The 26,181-nt window shown below is 35.3% G+C and overlaps 1 protein-coding gene across 3 annotated transcripts in view; it reads left to right on the top strand.

Annotated features, from left to right (window-relative positions):
• LRBA (LPS responsive beige-like anchor protein) overlaps positions 1-26,181 on the top strand; it is a 401,889-nt gene that overhangs the window by 301,792 nt on the left and 73,916 nt on the right. For all 3 annotated transcript variants that reach the window (XM_065688455.1, XM_065688463.1, XM_065688444.1), the window contains exon 47: positions 4,716-4,868. In XM_065688455.1, coding sequence (XP_065544527.1) covers positions 4,716-4,868 — 153 coding nt within the window. The remainder of the gene's footprint in view (positions 1-4,715; positions 4,869-26,181) is intronic.

Below are 26,181 nucleotides of genomic sequence, written 5' to 3'. Positions count from 1 at the left end.
ATTTTGTGTATATATCATCCATGTATTGACTAACAAGATTTAAAGTGCCTTAAAGATGCAAATTCTACTTACTGATCAATAATGAATCAAATAGTAATTGTGATTATCATATATTTCATTAATCTACTAAATAAACATCTGGATTTTTTGTATTTTTCTTTGCTTAATTGTAAATTATTGACTATTTTAATATTTTCCTTAAACTAGGAAACATTTTAAATATAATCTCATAGGGCTTTAACAGAAGTGTAAGATATTGAAAAAAAAGTCTTCATTAATTCAATTTAGAATCTTAATGAAAACCTGCGTATTTGTCTTAAGTATTTATATATAAAACCTACTTAAAGTATCTTGTATAGATTTTTTTTTTCTTACAAGTTGGGGGAATTTTAGGCAATGTCTTGAGGCAATTTCTTAGTTCTGTGAGAAATAACACACATACAGCAGATGGAGGGGCTCATGGGTACTCAGAAAATGTACTTTACTGCAGTCATCAAAATGATTACATTGAAGTGGGATGAAAAAATGAAATTTGAATTAATTTAATATATCAGTATATATTTTTCAAATTATATTTAAATCCCCTAACAGAGGAAATAAAGTGTGGCAATATGAATAAAAACCTAGACTGCTAATATGCATTTTTATTATTCTGTTGACAGGTTATATATAGGCTTAATATTGCTTAATGTGATTGTCAAATAATTTAGTTTGAGAATCTGGTATCTTATAAATGTTTTAATATGATTAGGGATGTGTCACTCTTTCTTTGCAGATCACATAACTCTGCTTCAAAATGCATTTGTCATTTTCTAAACAAAAGAATAAAATAACATTTCATTACATTAAAGAAACAAAGTATCTTGTATAGATTTTTTTTATGTGTGGTGGCAAACATGAAACTGAATTACTAATGTTAAATTGATCTTCTTTTGCTACCACTTTTTTGTAAAAATAATCTTTTTAGTGAAGTTTCCTTAGGAATCCTTGTTTACATGTGGTAGAGGCAATTTTTGTTAGAGAAAAGTTGTATTTTAATTATACACAGAATTTTCTAAGCATTTTAGTAAGAATCCTGATCTGGCAGTTAATTAAAAAAAACAAAACCAAAACACTATATTGTGTGTTAGATTCATATTGATACTCACTGCGAGCTCCATCAGGTGTAATGAAATAAAAATCGTGGCAGGAAGAGTGAAGTATTGCTTATCATGAGGCTGTCAGTCTCTACCCTATAGAACTTGTGAATTCCAACAGAGGTATTTCTGAAACTAATTTTCAACGCAGTTGTGCTAAAGCAAGAGCTTCAACAAATCATACAGATGTTTTCACTTTTTCTGTGAAATCATATAAATAAGTGGGGACAATTCTGTAAATATGCTGAGTGTGTAAAATTGCAGAAGGGATTCAGTACAATTAGAAAAAGTAGGTTAGTTGAAAGGGAAGACCTCCAGATGGAACAAGACTGAGTCAAGACTGACTGAACGGACTAGAGTCCGTTAGCTTGCAAAAACAGATCACTGAGGAAGAATGAGATAATACAGGTGTATAGTACCCCAAAGGGCATACAGAACAGTGGATAAGGAATTAATATTTACAGGTTTTTACAATATGAATACTAGAGCCATCCACTGGAGCTGTTAGGAAGCAGTTTTAGAATAGCCAAAGGAAAAACCTTTGTAGACAAAACTACGCTGTGGAACCTGTTATTAATGACTTTAAAAATCAAAAGCATGGATTAGTTCAAAACCATTTAACTTTAAGAAGCTGAGAGAGTATCTGTGGAAAGAATGTATTTGCCCTGTTTTAGTCTTCCAGTCCTTGTCACTGTTCCAGGTGGGGTACTAAATGGGCTTTCATTCTGGCTCGTCGAGGCTGGTCCTGCTGTTCATGTAGTATTTGTGTGAAGCCAACTAACCAAGTAACCCCAAACCCAATCTCTGTAACATTCTCAGGTGTCCAAAAAGTTCCATTAGTAATGGAGTTACACATGTGAGTCAGCATCCCCTGTCTTAGTTTCAATCTGTGCATGTAAAGTGAGTATGTTAAGAAAAAAAGAGAACACCCCACAAGTAAGTTTGAGGTTTGGTAGAGACTTCAGTTACCAAATACATGAAGAATATTCGTAAGCTCGATAAAGAAAAAAATTTTTTGTCAGGTTTATTCACTCATTTTAGGAAAAACTGTTGGCCTTTAAGTTATTTTCACCCATATAAAGCCAGACACTACTACTGGTGCTAGATACTACTCAGTTAGAACTGACCAGCGTATGTTTGCACTCCTTTTCCCCATATGTGCTAGCACATGGTCAAGATAAGAAAAGCAGATCATAAAGAAGCTCCTTTTGTAAAAATGGGTTGTTATGGTGACATTGGAAAACTTTCTGAGAACTCATTTCTGGAGTAATAAAATAACATTTTACAAAAAGTTTCTAATAGTCAAACTAACAGAAGTTACTGATATTTCTTAAGTTTCCAGGCTGCATATCGTTTCTCTGTAATGTAATGAAAAAAATGTGTTCTAGAAAGCCAAATGTTTTCTGATCTTGAAAGAAACTAATGAATAGCTGTACAGATATATATAAAAAAATAAAAAAACATCAGTAACATATGTAATGAGCTTATGTTTTAAGTATTCAGAATCATGGTATGGTTTCATATTTGTGGTGCATGCTGTTATTGAATTAATGGTCCAGTGTCTCTGCTTTTTCATTGTTTCTGCCTGTGATGATAAAAACTACAGAAACTCCAGTGTTAAGAGTACTTTCTTTTCTACAAATGTTTATCCTTGCGATGTTCTTGTTCTTTCTCTTAATCCAATTAAATAGTTTCAAATCTCTTTTTATCACGTGTTTGACAAGCATTTGGTACAGAAGCATGTTTTTACCCTGCCTACTTAATTAAGGTGACTGTAAACAAAAAGATGTACAATTCAAAGCCAAGCAGTGTTTCACACAAGGATGGAGGTGATAATAGCTTAATTCCTGTTTGATCTTTCCTGTCTTTGCCCTGGCTACTTCAGATTAACCTTGTCCACAATCTGATGACCTCCGTATTGCACTCAGCCATTTGGAAATCTGCTCATGCCATAACTGGCCCTCAGGGGCTATCTGGGGGACCACTGATCCATTGACCCATGTCAAGACTGGGTTTCAGATCTGATCTACTGAGCTTCTGACATAGCTACATACTACACCCACTGTAGACAAAGCCGGTGGGGCACTCTGATTTTTTTCTACTTCTTAAGTGCCATGCAGTTCACACTTGCTGTATGGAAGACCAATTTTACACCAGTCATTTGCTATGAAATACACTTCCTGAAGCAATTACACGTATTGATCCTTTCGTTACAAAGGAAGCCAATTCTCTAATTTAGTGGCTCAGTTTTTCTAAATCCGTCAAATTGCCAGGTTTATCAGGTGTATTTAAGTCTCAATATCAAGTTCCACAGAAATAGTTGCATGTCTGTTTACAAAACGGGGAAACACTCCACTTATCCAGAAGAAAATCCATATGGTTTTGAGCTTAATTTTACTTCCTAGCATGTTGTGCTCAATTCTGCACTAGAATGTTCTGTTTTCTGCTTTAAAAAAAAAAAATTCTTTGTTTAGCCATTAGTGTTACTTGGTTTTTCTCATGTGACTTGGAAGTTACAACTCCTTTGCTGCATGTGCTTGCATTTTTAGCTCAACTGTGTTTAGCATAGCAGGTTCTGCCTGCAGAAATGCCATGGTGGGCTAGCCGTGGAGGTGTTAAATGCCACTGTCCCATCCTGTTCAGCACAGGTCTATAGAGGACACATGTTTAAAGCAGTGATGATCCTGACAAGGAATTTAGTGCATACACAGACGTTGTAAACATGTGGAATTCCTTCTTTTTTTCCCCCTTCTGTGTGTGTATGTGTGAAGAAGAGAAATTATCCAAGTTTCTTCCCTGTAATTATAGACTGGACACATAATTAAGTTAATGACCTTTTCATGAAAGAAAAATATTGATTTGATTCAGCTTTGGCTGTGTGTGTTTGTTTTGGGGTTTTTTAAATTTTTTTTTATTATTATTTTTTTTTTTTTTTCTGAACATGCGGTATAACTCCAGATATTTTAGAATTTACAAAAAAATTATTCCGGGCATTGAATGGTCTTAGATAATAGCCTAAACATTACATTCTTAGACCCTTTGTGTCAGAGAGAATAAGAATATAAGAGGGGTTTACATCTTTGTAATTAATATATATGGCACTACTTTCACAACTATAGACTGCAATTATATGAGCACTTTAAGATGTAGGTTGTATTAAAATGTGAAAGTAGTTTCCCCCAACTTCTAAACATCCTTGGGCTGTTCTTTTCCACCAGATACTATTTGTACCATGTTATATTCATTACTTTAGCTCTATAAGTTTCTCATAAGATAATTATCTAATAAGATAATATGCAATCAAAAGCAATATTCTGACTTTTTTTGGTTTATAGCCTGTTGTGTCTTACTTCTTTGCTGTGTTAAAAGGAGGGTAAGGATTTATCATATCTAAAGGCTTAAATTTTAGAAAGTATGAAAGAGGGGATTTCCCCCTTCTGGGAGGTGAGGAGGATGTCTGTGGGAGGATTTTGTATATTCTCTTTGTCTAATGCTATTCTAATAATTATTTTCTTAACATGACAAAATGCATCTTCTGACAGAATTTATAACATGGCATTGTTTTCCATTTATCTACAGGAATTGATTCCTGAATTCTATTACCTCCCAGAGATATTTGTCAACAGCAACAATTACAATCTGGGAGTGATGGATGATGGAACAGTTGTGTCTGATGTTGAACTTCCACCATGGGCCAAAACCCCAGAAGAATTTGTTCGCATAAACAGACTGGTAAGATGTCTATCTTCTATTGTCTGTCAAGTAACATTCATCTTGCAAGATCTGCTGGAATAGTTTGGATCTTTGCTTGCAATATATAGCTATTTATAGTTTGTTTAGGACTATGGCTGAAACCGTCTGAGAAAATGTTAGATTTACAAGTTTAGGAAGAAAAAAGGCATACAGTATTGCTCAAAAAAGTTTGAGTGTGGTCGAAATACTCAGGAGATCTTATTTGTATGTCATCTATTGGGGTTCTAACAAGCTAATAAAATTATCACTTTACAGAAGACTTGGAAAAGCTTTTTTAATCATATGAATACTTGTCACTCTGATTACTTAAATATAATTTTAGGGTTATTTTTAATTTCATTGTTCGTTTAACTCCCAAAGATCAGTGAATGCTTCAGGAACAAAGGTTTCATTTTAAATCTTCTGCCACCTCTTCAATTTATTCCATTGTTTTGATATTTTTCAGACTCTTTTTTAGAAGAAAATAAAACTGATTTCTCCTTTGCCTCCTTCATTCTCCAAACCTATATTACTATTTTCTTCACTGTTATGGCTAATCCTGTTGTTAGCACTGCGTGTCTTCACTGTGCCCTCTGGGCAGTTTAGTGAATTACAGAATAGATGTTACAGTATCATTGTTGTTGCTTCAACATATTCTCAAAGCTATTACATTAGGCTTTTCTCAAAAAAAAAAAAAAAAGGATTCTGCATCAGTGGCATTCAAAAATAAATAAATTTGAGAAGTTTAATGAATTTTGAAAAATGAGGCTGCACTTTTCGTGTGGTAGTCAGCTAACAGGGAAATACTGAATTAAGGCATGGAAACTCTCAGAAATTATTTTCAGCTATCTGGCTTAGACTTGATAACGTCCTGATATTCCTAAATGAGAAAATGGGAACTGAAAAAGTTCTGGTTTTGGCAGAACATCAGACCTCACATTCATAACATTGCAGAACAGTCACATCAGAAGAAAACTGTGATTTATATTATCAGAATGCTTTACACTGCACCATTATTGGTGACAAGATGCCATTGTTTTCAGAAATGTTACTTGGCCTAGGTTTCTGCAGGCAGTTGTAGGGTGCACCATCACAATCCCAAATTGTTAGGTGAATTTAGTGGTTTGCTTCATGTAGAAGTATGTGCAAATTTCATTTAAACAAGGTATGAAATGCACTAACATTTAGCAGGACTACTTGGCAAACCATGTTCAAACACAACTTTGATCTTACAGTTGTGCTGATAGGTAGTAGGTTAGGGAGGAAGCCTGACACCTTCTTGAGCTTGGCATGTGTTGGTGATTCAGGATAACCCGAGAAATTAAAAGCTGAGTTCTTAAGCAGACTTGTCAAAGGCAGTGCGTGGCCTTGATCTCTCACAACTGTGGTATTTTAGCTTTTGCATAAAATATAGTTCTCATTCTGTTAATTACGGATCTGGCTTTCCCCACTGTGAAGTTATTCTCTATCTCCTGCTTCCTCCTCTTCTAAGATTTTAGCTCTTAATTTTCTTTTCCTCATTTCTGGCAGTGGTGCCAGTTTTTTCTCACCCTCACCTCTCTTTATGCTCGGACCTACCCTTCCCTCATTCTGCTGTCATTTCCCAAAGGCTTTGCTACTAGTGTCTGCCTTTCTCGCAGCTTTCTTTGATATCTCTCACTTGTGCTGTATTCTCAGAATCAACTTCTACAGGAACATGCAATTTTCAAGTATCAGATAATTGGGCAGAACAGCAATTTTTTAAGCCTTAATTTGATTACAAAAGTAAGAAATAATTTACCACGTGACAGTATATTAAAGTGTCAGATGTCATCCCTTTTGGTGACACTATGTCCCTGATACTGTTACTATAATTCAGATACCAAGTTTTGGTCAGTCTGGTAGCATTAAATTTAAACCTCTGTGCCAGTGATTTGTGTTAACTGCTCTGTGTGCCATAGTTAACCTTATCATGGTGGTGCTAGTCCTGTTAATGGTGGTATGGATGATGCCTTCTGTAATCTGCCATTTTTGCAGTGGAGTAAAACTCAGAAAATTACATGCAAATATTAAATTGCTTTTTCTTATTAATACTTAGTGGATTGGATACCATCAGCATCAAGTCAGCATTGTTTTATTTTTTAGTGGGCGTGTTTAGGAAGAATGCTTAAAGCTCAGTTCTTCACTGTCAAAAAAAGCTTGCTACAGCGTGGCATGGGCTGATTCATCCAGTTAATACTTCCTTACTGCTTCCTGGTTCAGACAACATAGTGATTATAGTATTTTAAGTGCGCGTTTTGTAAGCTATCACACAGAGGTATTTTTTCCCTTTGCATTTTGGTTTACAGATCTTATATAATGATTGGAGCTCATGAAAGGCATACTGCTTTGATCTGTGACCTTCTTGTGGTGCTAATCGGGTTCCTGATATCATTATACCTTGCTCATTAATCATATTTCCTGCAGCCCGTCAGCCAGCCAGACAGCCCAAGCTGCCTTTTGCAGTCTTATGTTGGCAGGTTTCTGCTTTTCCAGATTATTATAGTGTGATACTTTGGCTTCTCGTAACCAGACCCACATCAAGCTGTGTGCTACAATTAAAGTCAGATGGTCCTCAGGTTGAGCAGGGATATACTGTTGCAGCTGTCTGTCTTTCTGGAACAGACCAGCACAGAGAACAGATGATATGTAGGACAGTGCATAATAACAGCTTGTACTGTACTGGGTCAATAGCAGGGGTTCAGAACATTAATTGACAGACTGGTAGCTGATTTAAAAGTGATTCCTAACCTATTTTTAATTCTTTAAAGTATGTCGTTTAATTGGAATAGATAGCTGCATGTCATCTGTGTTTGCTCTGAGAGAAAAAGCAGAATGGTGTATAATTAAAAAAGGGTTTTGATTGATGGAATGTCATGATGAGCTAAATGATAGCATCAGGATGTCATTCTAAGCAATACAAAGAAGTATAAAATGCATGTATTGCTTCTGCATGTAGTTGGTACTTTGTATTAGTTTGTGATAGCACAATATTTTATAATGGCACAAATCAATGGGGGGGTTTAGGATATTTTTCTCTGAGACAGCCTACAGTTTGATGGAAAAGTCTCTGGGATCTTACCATTCTGAAGCCATATTATACATCCCTAAAGCTCTTTATTTATTGCTACAGACTGCTAAGATACTTGAAAATATTTTCCAGTTTACACAGATGCATTTGACAATAACTGTATTATTGTATAATTCTATCATTTTTTATGCATGTGTGTGTAATAACAATTATAGTATTAGCTTAATAAAAGTGAAAAATCCACAAACTTCTAAATGAGATAATATTATAATTCCCCCCCAACAAAACAGAAAGATCCCAAATGCAACATACTGTTGCATCCTTACTTTATTATATCTTAAGGACATGAGTATGTGAGCAAATGGGAAAATGATAACTTGTTCTGATGTCTAATAAAAAGAAAAAATGCCCAACAATTTTTGGTTATCTCATGCTTGCGAGAGACCTTGGGAAGAAGAAATGGGAAGTGAGCTGCAGAAGGAAGAGTATAATGAGATAGAGGGGCAGATGTTTGGATGCAGAAATCTTACACAAAAGCTATAGCAGTAGTTGTCAGACACTGAAATAGACATATCCTTTTAAACTTAGATTTTTCTGGGGTCTTTTGTTGGCTTCACAGTCTTCCTTATGTTAACTGCCCTCCTTTAGAATAGTTTTCTGGTTTAGAAATTTAAATTCACTTGTGGAGCTAGTAATAATTACCCATTAAAGATGATAGAAATTTTAAATGCCCTTCTGATCATGCATAACAAAGTAGACACTCACAAAGATCAAGTGCAACCCAAGGAAAAATCCCACACTTCCTGCTGATAGTTAGGAAGAACTAAAAATCCCAATAAGGCAGTTCTGTTTGTTCTAAATATTAAAGGGGTCTATTTTGTCCTGTAATTGAAGGTAAGAATTAATATAAAACTATTAATCAACTAATAATAACTAAATTTCACACAGCTCTGATGAGCCTCAGCTTTTTGAGAATTAGATTTCTTCAATGATAATAAAGTTCTTGAGGTCTGTCAAGACAGCTTTCCACAATGTATTTCAATTTAAGTATTTTATTGCTTTATTGCAGAGTTAGTCCTTTCATGATTAGTGGTTTATCCATCTGATTCAGTGCTGGGGAAAATGCAAGACAAATTAGAAAAGTGATGAAATTACTGTGCTGGATTGAAAGTTTTGAAATCCGATTTCCAAATAATGGAAAAATGATTGGAAGCTAGGATGCTTTCTGAAACAAATGAAATGCTTAAATACATAAGGGTACTATCCACAGAATTTATCCTGGCATGCTGAGTAAAATGGAGAGGAAGGGAAGGTGAGCCATTCATCTTAATACAAGTTTTAGTGCAGCAAAATTAATCAGTATTAAGAACTACCAGTTGGTAGGAAAGATCTACATTGAGAATGAGAAGATCATTATTAATCGGTATGGTGCATTACTTTTTAGCTCAGGCTACTCCACCAGAAAGCTGTGAAAAAGCAAAATTCCTGCCAACTACACATGAGCAGTACTTAGGCAGTTTTTCTGTCTTCGCACTCTTCTGTCCGTGGAAAATGAGCAGATGAAAAAACCAAAAGTTGGTTTTAAGAGCATTATGCTACATTCAATCTATTGAAACTTTATTAGACAAATAAAGATATTGAAGCAGCAGTTAAGGCAGCGCCTTAAACTTGGAATGTACTGGATTTTTTGCATTATTTTTGAGAAATATCTCTATGGTATTTTTCCTGATTCTGCAGCTGTGTATTTACAAAGTGTGGAACCACTTTCTACAGTAAGTGCTATAGAAAATCATGTGGAGGTGAACTGTGTGAATTTAGGCTCACAAGTGCAGACTAGTAGTAGTAGGTTGCCAGATCATTAGTCATACTGCTCTTAATAGCATACTTGTTAAATATGTTAAAAACATTAGAGAGCAGGAAAAAAAGGTAAAATGAAAACTGGAGTAACTAGCAACATCAGAGTTGTTATCTGCGCAGCACCTGCTTTGAAGCTCTAGTTAGCACAGGATTGGACATAGTCTTAAAAAGCTGGAATGCAGATAGGTCTGTGTACACTGCATGAAGAAGATGCTTCTGGCAATTTGAGTTGATCCAAAATGTTTACAGTATTTGAACGTAGAACAGAGAAGAATCAAAATCATAGCGCTGTGAACTCTTCACTCAACTTGGGCTGTTCTAGATGGTTCTGTTGGCATGTTAGATATCTGTTCTTCTGGAAGAGGGGTGATGGATCATGGTGAAAAAGGAAGAGAGTCTTGATACCAATTCTTTCAAATTCTTTACTTCATTAAACATGCATGCAGTTGAAATGTTACTTCCATTTGTATTTCTGATGTTTGGTGATTTCTTATGCTTTTTCTTTGGAAATTATAATCTATATATAACATAAGATTTATACCATACCATCTGAAAGGAGGATATCTAGTAACTCCACAAGCATTTTAATTTTGAGATAAAAATCACTGACATAAATTTATAATAGCAAAAGTCCATTTGATAGTAATCTGTAACTGCTTTTCTTGGCAAATAGTTATATTTCTATGCCATGTGTGTGTAATGCATTTAAAATAGGTATATGTTTAAATATTACTACTGACTAAGTGCATCTTAAAACACTATGCTGCATTCATTTTATGTTGCTTTCAAGCTGTGATTATGGAAGATGGATTGGGCAGGAGGTAAGGATCCTTGTATCACACTAAATGAACATTTCCATTCATGGAAGTCTCAGAAACTTAACAGTCTAATCCAGAAAACTGTCATTGCTATTTGCTTCAGCAAAGTCATGTGTGAAAGGTCCAGTCTGCTGGTATATATGAAATACAATATTCATGTATTTAAAAGTTTGATATTGTTTAACACAGGATTTTTCCCTAATCTATGAGAACAAGGCAGTCCTGGGAAACACAGCAACTGTACTGTATAGGTACTTAACAGGTAGAGAAGCACAGAAAGTCCCTTAAACACTTGAAGAAATGTGGGATGGTGTGTAAATTTAAGCAGCTTTTTTTTTTTCTCAAAAAGTGCTTCCACAACTGCAGTGTGCAGTTCTAGGGATTGTCTGGTTTTCCCTCTCAATTGTCCATTTGGAATACCAACATTGGCTTAAAGCAGTTTGGTTTGCACCTGAGCTAAGTGGTGTATTGGTGTAATGGTGTTACTGTACCACTTACACTAATATCCCACCAACTCGGCCACATGTGTAAGAATTCCATCATTTGGGTTTGACACTACAGGATTTTTTGCACTATTAGAATTACTTACTAAAAGTTAGAACCTTTGTTGTCTTTCACACAGAAATACTTATGTGTAGGCTAGAATCGAGAAATACTGGATAATTGTAAGCAATCTTTTGATTTAATTATGTCATGTACAGATCTGATTAATAACATAGAAAGGGAGAGGAGTCAGACTTTCATTACATATTTTTAAGCATCTTATTCAGATCTCATATGAAGATAAGTCTAGAATAATATTTGTAATGTTAACATAACCACACTTAGGTGAAATCAGTGTGAATGAAAACCTAACTTTGGGGTATTCTAGAGGGAAAATAAAAGGATCATTCAATTTAAGACATTTTTGAAAAGTAGAGAAGAAATACTTCTAAAGGAATGTGATATATGGCCTATTAGAAAAGATCCTGAAAATCTCAGAATAAACAAAAGTAGACTAATTTTTCTGTGTGTACAATTGAATCTGTGCATATAAGAATAACTTCTTTTTATTGAGGCGCCATCTAAGATACATGGTCAGAAATTCACATTTATTTAAATCCTGTTCTGTTGGAATATTGGTCTTACTAATTTTCAGGTATGAACTTTTATTGATTTAATTTGTAAAGGAGAGTTCTATACAAAGAGAGTCAAATATAGTCAAGAATATAATGGAAGTAATGAAAAATTAACTTGAGCCATGCTTTTGAATAGAATCTGTCTTAAGAACTCTGAAAGTATTCAGTTTTGGTTTCATAGCAAATCAAAATATACTAATACTAAAAAATGAGGTTTGGATAAAATACATAATGGAATACTTTGGAGGTATGCATCTGTAGGACAAAGTTACTATATAGTAAAAAGTAAACGTGATGATGTAAAGAAACTTTTTTTTGCCTTTTCAATGAAAACAGGAACCCAGGTAATGTATCACCATTTGCTAGCCAAAAGCATTGAGCTTATTTAAATCCAATCCAGATATGTAAATATTAAGGGAAAGCAGAGTTTGTAAAATCTATTTTTTCCATAACAATACCCTCAATTACATCTTGTTTGTGATTCTTACCATCGCTTTAATCTCTGCATGCAATTACTTTATTGAAATTACAACTAAACTCTGGGCTTCAAGACTGTAAGGAGAATAAAAAAAAGTCCACACATGCTTGCATTTAAATAATTTCTGAAAGTCTGATAGATGCCAGTCTTCCTGAACGAAGAAAGCTTAATGAAATCCTGGAATGTTATTTCCTGCCCAGTCTGTCTTTATTTGCTATTGTGGAAAAAAAATATTAAAGAAGGTGTGATGAAAATTTGCCAGTCTTCATAATTAAAAATAATTAATGGTATCAACTAATTCTAACATAATTCTCTCATATTTAAAAAATCCTCACAACCTATCCCATTCTAAAAATAGTTTAAATTACCTGCTAATCATTATGACACTACACAATTATCTGTAATGCATATATCTTTGTGAAGTCTAAAGAAGGTGAGCAGGAGAAAACTAAAAAACTACAAATATTTTAAAGCAGAGCAAAAGGAAACAAAAAAGAAGTAGTAGAAGAAGGCAGGATGGATGTACAAGAGCCAAAAGGAAACAAAGCCTAAAATAAACTATAGACATTCAAGAGACTGATGAGAGCTGTAGATTTTCTAATAGGGTAAGATAATTTATTATAGCCAAGATAAATCTTAAACCATGATGGAGAACAATACGGGAAAGATTGTAAAAGGCCAAATGATAACACAATTTAAGCATATATATATATAAAAAAACCAAAAAACCAAAAAAACCTAAAAACCTAAGGTAGGTAAATTTGGTTTTATTGCAAAAAGTTAATTGGAAGCTACCTAGGCAATTAAATTTGCTTTCAGCTTTTTTGTTGTTTCATGTTGTACAACTGGTGTTTGAAAGCAAGTCTATGGTGGACATTAAAGTTACTACTGTGTGAAATGAAGTGGGAAACAATTGTGTTGGAGCCATTGCCCTATTTAACAGGTGTTCACTAAATCTGTCTGTCTTCTGTTTGTCTGTTCTCCGAATGCTGTGCCTGAGCACTCCCTGTAAACAGTTTTCTGAGGCATACTGCTTAAAATGCATAGAGAACTTTGATTAATGCGGAAAAATTGGATCACAAGGTCAGTATAGGTAAGGGAGAAAAGAAGTTTGAAAGCAATGGCAGTTTCTTACTCAGTTTATTGAGAGCTCTAGTCTGTGATTGGAAGTTGCTTTGCAAAGAAATACTGCAACTTGTTCTTCCTGTAATGTGAACTCATGATGATCAGGAATTCCATACAAGAGAATGTGTGGTGAGAGACCTGGTGGGATATGGTGGTGTTGGATTTGTTTCAGTGTTATCTAAAGCTTATTTATAGATCATACATGAAAATATGTTGCTAAATTTGAATTTGATGGGTAGTTTTTTCTAAATAAGTCTTTGTAATAGAGTCAGAATGTAAAGAAATCTCCATCCTAAGTGTTGGAAAAGAAAGTGAGATTTTGATAACATTTCTTCACATGGAGCTGTGGAGAAATAAACTGAGAATTTGTGGTCTTTAGCTGAAGTAGAGGAAGGTTTGAGAAAACATTGCCATCTGTGCCCTACACAGAAGTACACAAAAAATGTCAGCTGAGGCTTTGCTTTCAGTGCCATTCCCTGGCAATACTCCACTTTTTTAAAGCCTGGGGTGAGGAACAGTACTGTTGCTAAACATCTGTGGTACAGAGAAAGCTTATGATGATACGGAGGTAGGAAAAACTCTTGTTGGGGGAAAGAGTTTCTTATTCCTAGAAGAGAGGAGAAATAAGAAATAATGTAATAAAGGCATACAGTGTAATGAATAGCACTGAGAAGATGCATCAGGAAATTGTATTCCCTGTTTTGTAAATAAGGATGTAAAGCTTGTTCATTAAATGAAAAATAATATTTGAATAATTACAGTAATAGTAATTATACTCACGAATTTTATGTGTAACACCTGGAACAAGGGATCACGGACATTTATACAAGTAAAAAGATCTGTAGGTTGTTAGGCAGTACAAAATTTGTAATCTGAAATACAAGATCTTGCATTCAGCTCTAGAGGAACATATGAGAGTTTCATGAAGCAAGCAATACATCACCTTTTCTTGCTCTAATAGGTAGAAGTTTCTTGAGCATGTCAAATTAATGATGTTTTAGTCCTGTACAACAGATCTTCTGGCTTTATAGACAGAAGAATCTGAAGGCATAGTTCCAAAGCATAGGGGACTTGCAAGGATGTAGCTAAGGTAAGTCCCCCATCTCTTCTTCCTATCCTTCACATTTCCCCATGTATATCTTTGTTCAGCAACAAGTATTTGTGTGACTGCACTTTAAGCTAGATCACTGAAATGATATGAAAAAGCTTTATTTTTAACCTAGGTTATTATTTTAGTGACCTGATTTACAATATTGTTCTGCTGGTGGTGGCATCGGCAGGAATAGTGTCATAGTTAGCTGCAATGCCGTGCAAGTACAAACATTTTGGAATGGAAACTTAAGCTATTTTCTCTGTCAGAGTTGGTATCTCATTAAACTGCAGTCAGCAGTGTGGACTTGTAGAGCTAGACAAGCTCTAGTTAGCTGTGTTTCTGATATTAGTTTAACTACAGCAGCACAGTGCTCTGCAGGGAGTATCATACTGCTGCTTGAGGAAGTGTAGTGTCAGGCTCATGATGATTGTGTGCTTTTGCAAAAGCAGTGGGTGGAAACTGATGGAAAAGGTTGCTGCACCTTAGCCCATCTGCTCAGCATCAGCCTCCTGCTAGATGTTCCCTCACATCTGCCAGTTGTTACCCTTTAATTGGAAGTTCAGGTGTAGCCCTTTTGGTTTAAGGAGAGGCCAAACTATAGGCCATCAGTCAAGTAGGAGAATGTATTTAGCAAAACAAATGCAAGCTTTTGACAATCAAGGTCATTCTCACCCCAGTAATAAATGTACTGGGCAGCCAGTTCCTTTGGTCAGATGGGTTGGTCCATCCTTAAATAATGAATTACTGTGAATTCCTTTTCCACTTTCTCTTTTTAAAGCAATTCAAGCAAACCCAAATCTCTTGGGTTGCAATTTTATTCTCAATCTTTATTAGTTAAAAGGGTGCACATGCTAGCTGCAGGCTACCCCTTGAAGTACTTACTTGCTGATCTATTGAACTGCATTAGTAAAATTTGTGAGGTATATCGCCAACTACAGAATGATAGCCAATAAAAGACCAGGTTTTATTTCCTTATTTCTTTCTCTAATGGCTACAAATATCACATACTTTGCTATTTAAACCGATATAATAGTTTGTTTTGAAGCGTGAAAGTTCTGTCTAAAGTAGAGGACCATTAGTAAAAAACGAGCTAGAATTTCTCATGCTTGTGCTCACCTGACCATTTCCAGGTTAGTTTAGCTAGTTAAAAAGAGTTTTAGCTGTCTAGCTTGGTTCAGTTTGACTGAAATATGTTAGGGAGTCCTCATTTGCTAGTGTCTGTAGCAGCTCTGAGGCATAATAGCTTTTGGCAGAGGGGAGCTTTAATGAACAACAGAAGGCAGGTATATTTTCCATTAATGTAGCTGCTTTGTAGGAGGATATTGGACAGTATCTCTGTAGAAAGATGCTGTTTAGGTAACTCAAAGAAGGCTCTAGAACCAAGCTAGTTCGGCTTCTTTCTTTTCGGAAGTAAGTTTCATTTCTCCATCTTAAGTACTAAAGTTTCAAAACAAATCTCCAACATATTAATTACATGAAATCTGTCCATCCCTCTGCATTTTTTTTCCTTTTAATTTTGAAATTTTGTTTCCTTCTTGTTTTTTATTTAGGTGGACTAGTATTGCTAATAAAAAGCAACAGCTTGTAAAGCCAGATTAAAGATATTAATACTAGCAGAAATGTAACTGACATTCAGATAGGTCACAAACAGACAAAATGCTGCATAAAGGGACATCACGTATACTCTTGTGAGGTTGTTCATGTCTGTCCTTGTCCAAATGGATAGGATTTCTCTAAGATACAGTTTAAGAAGAAATTTTGGATGTGCTCCAAATTAGTTGCTAGTGAGAGTTGAACTGGGCTCATAAAAACGTGAAGGTTTCAGCAGCATGCAAGTGGTTTAGAGGAAGCTGATTAAAAAATATTAGGAAACTCAAGTGGTTTTAGTTTTGCAATATGTAGAATGAAAGTAAGGTTGGGTAATTCGTTTACAATAACGAATACAATATTCTCTGTTGTTTAAAAGAAAAAACCCAAACAAACAAACAAAAAGGCAACAAGAAAACAAAACAAACCTTGTGTAATTGTTTTAGGGATGTTCCAAACTGTATACCTAGAATAAAACAGTTCAAAGAATCCTGTTTCTAAAAGCGTCTAAAAAAAATATTACAAGTGTATAGCAGAGGAGTCTTTAAGGGCGGTGAAGCCTCCTAATTGTTACTGACATTATCTCTTGCCATCTGCTTTCTGAGGCAGAATAAGAACTTTGTAATGGGGATTAGGAATGGAGGATGGTGAGAGTGTGCTCCAAGAGTTGCTGGAGTGTTCTCTGCTTTCATAATAAATCACAGAATAATGTTTTTAACACCACATTTTTAATATATGTTGCCTGAATTAACATAAATAAACTAAGAATTAAATTTTGCTGCATATTCTGGTAGGGCTATTTTATTTACAGTCAGTTAACGTATTAAATCTTTCTGTAAAGATACTGCAAGTACATGAAGCAGCCATACTGCAGTGGACATGGATGGCTGCACTGTCAATATCCTCCCTTCAGACTGATGGGAGCATATCATGCAGGCACACCCTTGGGCTGTGTATTCACCAGAACTAAGCTATGAATAAAATCCATTCCAAAGCTGCATACAGGCATATCTCACATACAGAGCTTTTTTAAAGTCTAGTTTTACTGCTAGTGTGGACAGATCTGAGCCATTCACAGATTTTTAGCAGACTCTGTTTCTCTCTGGCTTTACACGTGTTTGTTGAACCCTGCTCCAGTTGCAGTTTGCTCTGTATGTATTAGTGGTTTAGAGTAAGTTTAGAAGAGACCAATATTCAGATTAATTTGTCAGGTTTGGATGTTTCTCTCTCAAATACAGCTAGAAGTTTCTATTTTATTGTTGTAACCATGAGTGACCACTTAATGGAAAACTTTGCTTTGCACTGTGATTCCTCCCATGGGGCATGTCATCTAACCTTATTATGACTCAGTTTTAGGCCCTTATACCAAGGTGTAAGCAGTGTGCTGACTTCTGTTGTTTTAGCTACCAGTTCAATATTGTGGTTATGTAAAAGACTGCCATGAGCTGGACTGTACACTAGAGATGAGTAAATCCCATGTACTCGGGGCTCAATTTTGTTTCTGGCTAGATCAATACAGTATGTTAGCTCAATTTTATATCCGATACTATAAATCCTGCTGACTTTGATTTTATTTATACACCTTTCTGCTGCAGCATATATAAACATTTTCCTCAGTTTGGTTGAAGTAGTAATGGGCAGGCATGCTAGAGGATCAGATAAAACCACCTGGCAAGCTGGGTCTTGCAGTGGTCTGCCAGATGGCTATCTCTGTTCCGTGTCAGTTTTCTCACTTCTTTAACAAGAATAAGTCCAATGCAGGAAGAAGGTAAGGAATGTATTCCATAGGTATTCCCTGAAGTGAGCCACAGGGTTTTGTAAAGATGGATGTATCTTTCTTAATCACACATCTTTGAAAGATTCCCCCCTTTTATCATGAAGTTCAGGATATTATTAGGAGTCAGAAAGAAAGTAGGGCAGGGGGTGGGTGGTAAACAACCAAAGTAGTCTTCAGAATTTGTATTTGTCAGGGGCCACTTATGAACTGCAATGAAATACTACATACTGTGGCTTTCAAGTCCAAAGATTGCTTTTTACAAAGAGGCCAGAGAAGGTGGTGGCATATAAATAGTGAAAGAGGAGTTTAGTGACAGAAAAATTGTAACAGAGGCAGAGAAGCAGAGTATTTCACAAGAAACTAATGTGAAACTATACTGAGAAATCAAGAGTGACCAGATCAGTTCTTCTGGAGCTCTTTATGTCAGTATCTGTAAATACAAAAATGACAGTGATATGGGAGGGACTGATAAATGAAGACAGCTTTAAAGTCTCCAGCGATTACATGTGGATCCTGCTTCAGGAACCTGAAATGAAATCTTAGTGAGATCTGGTGTCAGCTAGAATATTAACACAACTCCTTTGGTCTCCACAGAGGACTCATTCCTGCAGTATCTTCTTTTAAAAAATGTGCAGTTTTTGTAACAAGCAAGTATGGGAAATGTAAATGCTGATATTAATTTTAACAAGTAAATTTTGAACATAAAACATGTCATGACAGCACAAAAAACTGGGATTCTAAGTAAAAACCTTTATGTAATCTTACCAACAGAATGACTGTTTCAGCCTCTTACATGTTTTACATGATGTGAAAACACTAAAAGTGATAAACATACAGTCGTTTAAACAGTAGTTTAAAAACTAAAGCCACCTTGCCAAAATGTAGAACTTGATCTGGGGATACCATGTAGTGTGATTATACTAGTACTACCTTCTGAGTGCATTTGCTACTAAGATGAATGTAGCCTTTTTTTTTTTTTTTTTTTTTTTTAATTTGTCCTTTGAAATTCTATTTGGGATTCAGAATGTTAGGATCTGTGAAATTAAAATTCTTCTTTTCAGAAGATGGTTGTATTTCTGTAATACCTTAGTGTAAAACCATCGTGGTCTTCATTCACAGAAAAGGTGACTGAAAGACAAGGCAGTTTTAATATCGTGTTTAAGACCAGAACTGCTCCTTTCACTTATTGGATCACTTCATGCATGTTAGCTTTCTATCTTTCAAGCAGTGGGGTGTAAGCAAATTTCAGGAATTTTTAATGTTCTTGGAGTAGGCTTTTACATTTGTGACTCAAGGATTAGTAGATAGAGGGTAAAACCTCTTAATTTGGGGTTGTGAATGCTTAGCGGTCATGTGCTGACCTTACAGTCATTACATGTTTGAATTCACATCATTCAGTTGTTTGCTTTGGTAGCTGAAGGGTCTTTTTCTACAAAGCCAGCAATAGAAAAAACATTAGGAAAGTGTATTTTGTTTGTGAATTCCTTCGGAACTGTGATTCTACATCACCTACTGCTTTGTGGTTTTTAATGAGTTTAGAAATCAACTGCAGATTGCATAGATACATGTTCTTATGCTATGCTGTGCAACTGAAGTGGTCCTTCTCTTTTTGTAGGGTTTATAGAATAAGTTTATAGACTTAAACTACTCAAAAAACAAAACTCAAACTATACTTGTACGCCATGGGTACATTTTTGTTTAGCTTATGCCTTAGCATGTAGCCTCTAACTAAATGATTACATGCTGTTATTTTTCTGCTAGCTGTATTCAGTCTACAAGATAAACAGGGCTCACATAATAAGTTCCTCAGTGTTTGCTTTTACATTTATATAGCTTCAAATCCTATTTATTGCACACTGTTTGAACCCTATTCTGAAGACAGAATCCTACTTGGTCTTCTCTTTAATATTCACTCTGTAGTATCTGAATCATCCACAAGCATTAATAAGATTACCTTTAGATGACCTCCATGTGATGAGGAAATTGTATTATTTCTGTTTTATAAATGCAGAGGAGGTTAAAGATGATCTGTCATCCCTGCTAATTATGGGTGTCTATACTGAAAGTAGTAGGAGGTGACATTTTTCAGAGTATTAAACATTCTATAAATTCTAAAAGAAAAGATAAAACGTTGTGTTTCATTTGGGTCAGTTCTCACTTGCTCTGCCATTCAGCCCTACAAATAGTTGCGTTTGTATAACTGGGTATCAAGAATGAGTGGCTAAAAGTAGTGTGACAGGGCAGAAACCACTTTGTATTCAACTAAATACTCCCAGAAATACAGATTGACTAATAAGTATTTGTAAAAAGGTTCATATAGTTACCTAAAAAATTAGATGGCAGTCCTGTTGCAGGGATGAAATCCAGCTGTCTGGGAAAAGTCGAGTTTAATGCAAAAGTATTTTCTTGCTTAAATGTCTTGATAAATAACATAACCTCTCTCCATGGAAGAGGAGACATGAAACTCTTTTCTGTTGTTTTATGGGGTCCCAATGTGCAAAAGACTGAGCAGCACTGATACAAATCTTACCAGTCTTTCCATGACACAAATAAACATATTCTGGATATTTAATATTTTTTGTTTGTTTACATGAAGATACCAATTTATTCATGTATTTCCAGTATGACTGTTTGGCATTCCATGAAATTAGAGGGAAAGGGAAGATTGCTCTGAAGGCCAGTGTGCTAACAAAGTACATTTCCAAAAAACTGACAAAGATATATATCTGACAAAACTGACAAATATCCAAAATCTGACAAAGGTATATTTCTGATAATTTTAAAATCATATTTCATCTTGCATATGACATTTCCCGTGTCTTGCTCTTAAACTTAAGTGCTCAACTTACTAACCTATAGTGGGTTAGACGTACAAGAAAACATACGTAAATATGGCTTGGTAGATTTTTTCAATTATTACTGTTTTTGTCCTTACAGAGTATGTGAGGTTGGTTTGTTTTGGTGGAATAAGGTGGGAAAGAATTGGTTACAGGTTTTCAGAAATTTCAAGAGAGACCAGAAATTAACTTTAGGTGAGAGTGGATGGATGTTTTGGATGGATCTGGATGGATCTGGATTTGGGCGGATGGATCTGGATTTGGATGGATGGATCTCGAATTTATCGCTCAGAATAAGTAATGTGTTAACAGGGCAAAAGAGGGTACTCTGAGACTTAGGTTGTCAGTTATGTGTTTTCTTGGATGACATCTATTTTATTGCTTAGAAGTATTCTGTAGGCTTCTATTAACAGCCACAAACACTGTCAGAAGAGAGGAACTGAAAAAGGTAATGAATCTGCCAGACCTTCCCTACAAAGCTGAATGTTCCACCAGAAATCACAATACTCTGGAACTGCTGATAGTTTCAGACTTTCAGTTTTGTGAGGAAGACTTTTTGCCAGCAGCAGTTGAGAGATCAGAACTGTTTTAAAATTTCCAAGGTCTGTTTCTGCTGCAGAAGAAAAGATCTACGGCAGTGACTTTCCAGCACATTTTTTTTTTTGTGGGACCCCATACAATTTTCTATTGAAGGTACATTTTCCTGTATACCAAATTTAAGCCAGCTGACAGTAAGCCAGGAATTTCCTCAATTACCCTTTGTGATCTCTTAGAAGTAGTCCATAGACCAAAGGCATCTGCAAACCACAGGTTGAAACCCACTAATTTAAGGAAGTGGCAGTAGTTAATTGTTCATGTGTTATTGTTAAAATGAGCATCAGTTCAGTCTTCTGATGAACTGTCTTTTTGCTGTAGCTAGTGATTATGGTTTTGTACTGATATAATTGCTATTCTAATAGAGGTAACTAAGGTTAACAACAGAGATAAGTAAATATCATGGAATTATTTCCTGCCTTTAATCCTGGTGAGATAGCAAATATATGAACAAATCCCAACAAACCTCCAAAATTATTATGCCCTGAAGGAGGGTATTTGAGCTGTACTAATATAGGACAGATTGCATGTCAGATAAGCCCTAGTAAACATAACTTCCAAGTGATAGTTTTCACAGGATTACCCTGTTAAAACTTGAGCAGTGTTTTGGACATGTAAGGAGCTACAGGAGCTTTTATTAACTGTCATAATTCTAAAGGTTTTACTTGATACTGAATGTGGACCTGTATGACATAGTTGCTTTGCTTGGTTGTAAAATAGTGCTGATTGTAAATTGTGAATGGGTCTCTGGTCTGCAAAAATAGCTATAATAAATTGTAAGGTGTGTGTTGTGCACGTTCATTTTCCAAGCAATTTTCAAGTTGTTCCAGGCCAGAAGTGAGGCCTTTTCTGTTCCTGAATAAAAATGAGTTTGTCAAATTGGAGAGGAATACGTGGTTACATCTACAATTGATAGGTTACTCCTTTAGCAAATGTTGAGATTGATTATGAAAAAAAAAGGCAAAAGAGCAAATAGATAAAAATTACTAGCATCAGATCTCTAACTTCAGGTTTTGTACTCGCATATGTGACATGATGGCAATGCCTGCAGACACAGGCTAACCGCTGATTTGTTTGGAGCACATAAATCTGGATGTTGCAAGCCAACAGAATGGATAAGAATGTTGTGCCATTCTCCTGGTTAGGCAGTCACCGTCCCAGGTACTGAGCCACTAGACAGCTGTGTAAGAAGTAAGTTCAATTTGATTAGTACAGCACGAGAAATAAATCATCTCGCAGGTGAATATTTACAGCACTTGTGTTGATGCTGTTACAGAAAGAATAAGTGGTTGTTACTTCCCTAGGAACGAGATTCGGTTCCTAGGAAAGCTGCTGAGCACCTAGCCTCTTGGCAGCAGGTATGGCCGTTTTTAGAGCTCCTCCAGACACTGCAGAGGATAATCATAAGAGCGGTGGCATGTAATTTACTCAAAAGCATTTCATTATTTAGATGGCTGTGGAATGACCAAATCCAACTGGTATGCAGGTGGTGATCTGGTGGTTTTGAAGCAGATGCAGTTTTATAATGCAGGTTTCAGTTCATATACTGGAATGACTTAAAACAGCTTTTTTTTTTTTTTTTTCCTAGCAAGCTATAAATGAGTCCTTGGTTTGCAGTTGTATTCAATTATTTTAAACCTATTTACAATGTATTCTATTGTAAAGCTATGACCTTTGATCTCCAGAATGGGTGCATGTCTTTTGTGGGAAGCAGGAAGTCTTGGGGCAACTGACACTTGCAGTGCAGTTTATTTTACTTAGACTTTGATTCGCCCCCTCCCCCTGTTTCTAGAACTGAAGACAAATTTCTGTTTCTATTGGATTATAAACAGGTTCTGGATAGCTTCAGCTGCTGCATAGTGCAGTGATATTTTAATTTGCTGGGTAGACATGTTTACTGTGTACTGTGTAGTTTATGAGTGTTACCATAAATGAGGTAATCTTGCATCTTGGTTTCCATGTGTGAAACATTACATGAGCTAATGCAGCTGCACCACTGCTTACTGAATATTAGTAGACTTTATTTGGACATAAACTTTATACTGAATCGCTTTAAATATTTGTGCTAAAACTGGTAGTGCTGCTTTTTTAATGTGCTTTATATGACACTGATGGATGCCAAATTTCACAAAGCAGTGTAAGAATGTCTGGTGGATTTCTGCTTTGTACCCCATTGTTCTCAATAATGGAGATTCCGCAGTGAAATAAAATTCATGACAAAATTTTTAATTTATGTTCAGCTAGTGTTTCAGGGACTGGTTCATACTAAGTATACATAGGAACAGTAGCTTCCTACTGCACTGTAGCAGTCCTAAAAACATGTACATTCTCTCTAAAATCTGGATTTGGAATTTGAAGTGACACACGTGGGTTGTGAGAATATAGAGAGAAAAAGTTGATTTCTGCTCAGCTTTTGAAGGAACATGTAAAGATTTTTTTGTAGTTTAGTTTTGCCTACCAAAATCCATGAATCATTGTGGTTTTTAAAAGCATGATTTTAGCATCTATGGCCATATTATTTTTACTTAATTAAATATATTGCACATTTTCAGTTTTGAAGCTAATTAGGAAGGTGAAAGCTGTAATACACAGTAACTCATAAAATATGTCAGTGTATTTTGCTAACTCTAATAATAACACTTGCATGTAATTTCTTGGGTTTAATTTATGTTCTTTTTTATAAGTCAGAATAATGGAAATCTGTATAAACTACATTTAAAAAGACAAAAATTATTTTTGTATGATTAAGTACTTAAAAATAAGTACTAAAGAAACAGGTATACTTATATATTTTTATAAGCAACTTTAAAGAAAAACTCCTGAGTATGTGTTCTGAAGATCTCCATCATTATCTCATACTTTTCTCAAAATAGCATTGGAAATTATTGTTGTGCCAAAGCCTGGTTTCCTACGTATATATGTCCTTTGCTTCTTACCCTTCATCCCTTAGCAACAACTTCAGCTTCTCCCAAAAATTCCATATGACATTTCAACTAAAGAAGCACCACAGCTTTTGGTGGCTGGCAGCATTGGCCAGTGGGCATCTGCTGCCTCACTAGATAGAACCAAATGTTGTATTTACCAAATGGATACTAAGGATACGTACTGCCTGGCTTTCTCTTGGTGGGAGTCAGTGAACATAGCACCAAAGTCTTATTTCCTTAGAGAACAGAGTTAAAAGTAAAATCTGAATTCAGTATTTTAAATGCTTGTGTTCCTACATGAGTTAAACCCCCCACACAAGTTTTAAACCCACAGATCAGTCTCAGGAGTTTTACAACTGTGTTTGCCATCGGTATTTGAGTCTTTCCTTGTTGTATCCTTTTAGTTTCTTTAATTTTGCTAGTTGTATGATGGATATTATAGATATTTGTGTGCAAATTATACTTTAACTTCTTAGAGCAATTTTGTTCCTTAAGTGTAACAGTCATTATGATGTGTCTAATGAGAGGGATATGGAGTTATTTTGAACAGTTGGACAAAAGTGACCACATGGCATGGTTTTGATTTAGTTTTGCCAAAATTCAAACTTAGGAATTTTCTAAAGGGGAAGTCTTTAGGATTTAGGTATTAAAAAAGGAGGGGCTTGCTATACTTATGGAATCAATGAAATCCTTTATAACAGAAACAAGTTTTTGAATTCTCACAATTGGTAATATTTGCATTTAATACCCTTGTGTGTGCCGAGATTAATGTAAGGCCTAATGTGAACTTAGTTGCTTGTTTTCATATTTTTATTGATTACGTGCTTTTTACTAGGTGTACTAAACAGTTTGTTTCCCTCGAGAGGTCCAGCAGCTGTAAGTCCTTTGAAAATGTTCGTTAGTATACATCTCACTCAGTATAACGTGAACCCCCCACTGTTTTATGTAGAAGGATCGTTAGATTATATAGTAGTCTACAAGCCCTTTTTACTTGTAGTTTCCAGTAAACTTTTTTCTTTGAGATCTCTCTGTGTTTATTCTCCAATAAACGAGGCTTTCTCACTTTAAATTTTGCCACAGTTTATGTTTTTTCCTTAAGCTGCTGCTCTCAAAATTGTTAGTTTGCAGGAATCTCAGCTTTTATAATAGCTTCTAAAGAAATTTTATAATTTTGTGGATAAAAGGTTGAAAATATCATCTCTGAAGCCTCAAATCTTCTTAGGCAAATAAAAATTATACCATATTTTGAAGTCCAAAATTTTTATAAAGTTCTTTCAAATCTTAACTCTTGTATGACTGGAAGGAACGAACTGTGGCTTGTGAGGGTTGACGGTGTAGCCCCTCTTCTTCCTCCTGGTTTCGTTGTACAAACTTACTGGAGCAATGAAGGTTTCTGTGTCTTCCTCCTTATTCCCAGTTCCATAGATCGTAATTACTGGTCAGACAGGATTTCTGCGTGACAGAGGATAATGTGTTCTGCTGCATTTGCCTAGTTAGGCATACTTCATCACTTCTGCTACTGGTAATTGTCAATTCCTAGTCTTTGCTTAATTTGAAGGCTTTTTGCTGTGTGCTTTTATACTGCCCACACAAGTTTTGTGCAGAACTAAATACTAAACGTTGTTTTCTGATGTCATCATCTAGTAGCAGTGAAATGACTGGCAAACAAATGCTAAACCAAAAGGCAGCTGATGAAATATCTATCTATAACCAAGTCAAAAGCTTTTAAGGAAGCTCTTTTCTGTGAGCACCTTTATTTTTCCTTTTGTGCATAGGGTGTGATATTGAATTTCTTACATGTATCCTCTGCACGGGACCAATAAGATAATTGCTATGCTTAAAAACAAAGGAAAAAAAAAAAAACAAAAAACCAACACCAAAAACCCAAGCCATAAAATGATTTTAAGAACCTTTTACATTTTAGTATTTCTGTCTTCCAATGTCCAGGAAAATGTTTTAGCAACATCTCACCATTCAGTTTTGGGCAGAAACAGATATAGTTAGGTCAAATATGAAACCATACATTTTTAACTGTTGTCATGTCTTGATAATCATG

The sequence above is a fragment of the Lathamus discolor genome, chromosome 1 (assembly GCF_037157495.1).
Source record: "Lathamus discolor isolate bLatDis1 chromosome 1, bLatDis1.hap1, whole genome shotgun sequence".
Classification (NCBI taxonomy): Eukaryota; Metazoa; Chordata; class Aves; order Psittaciformes; family Psittacidae; genus Lathamus; species Lathamus discolor.
The sequence above is the reverse complement of the archived record's forward strand: the minus strand, read 5'-3'. Positions and strand labels throughout refer to the sequence as shown.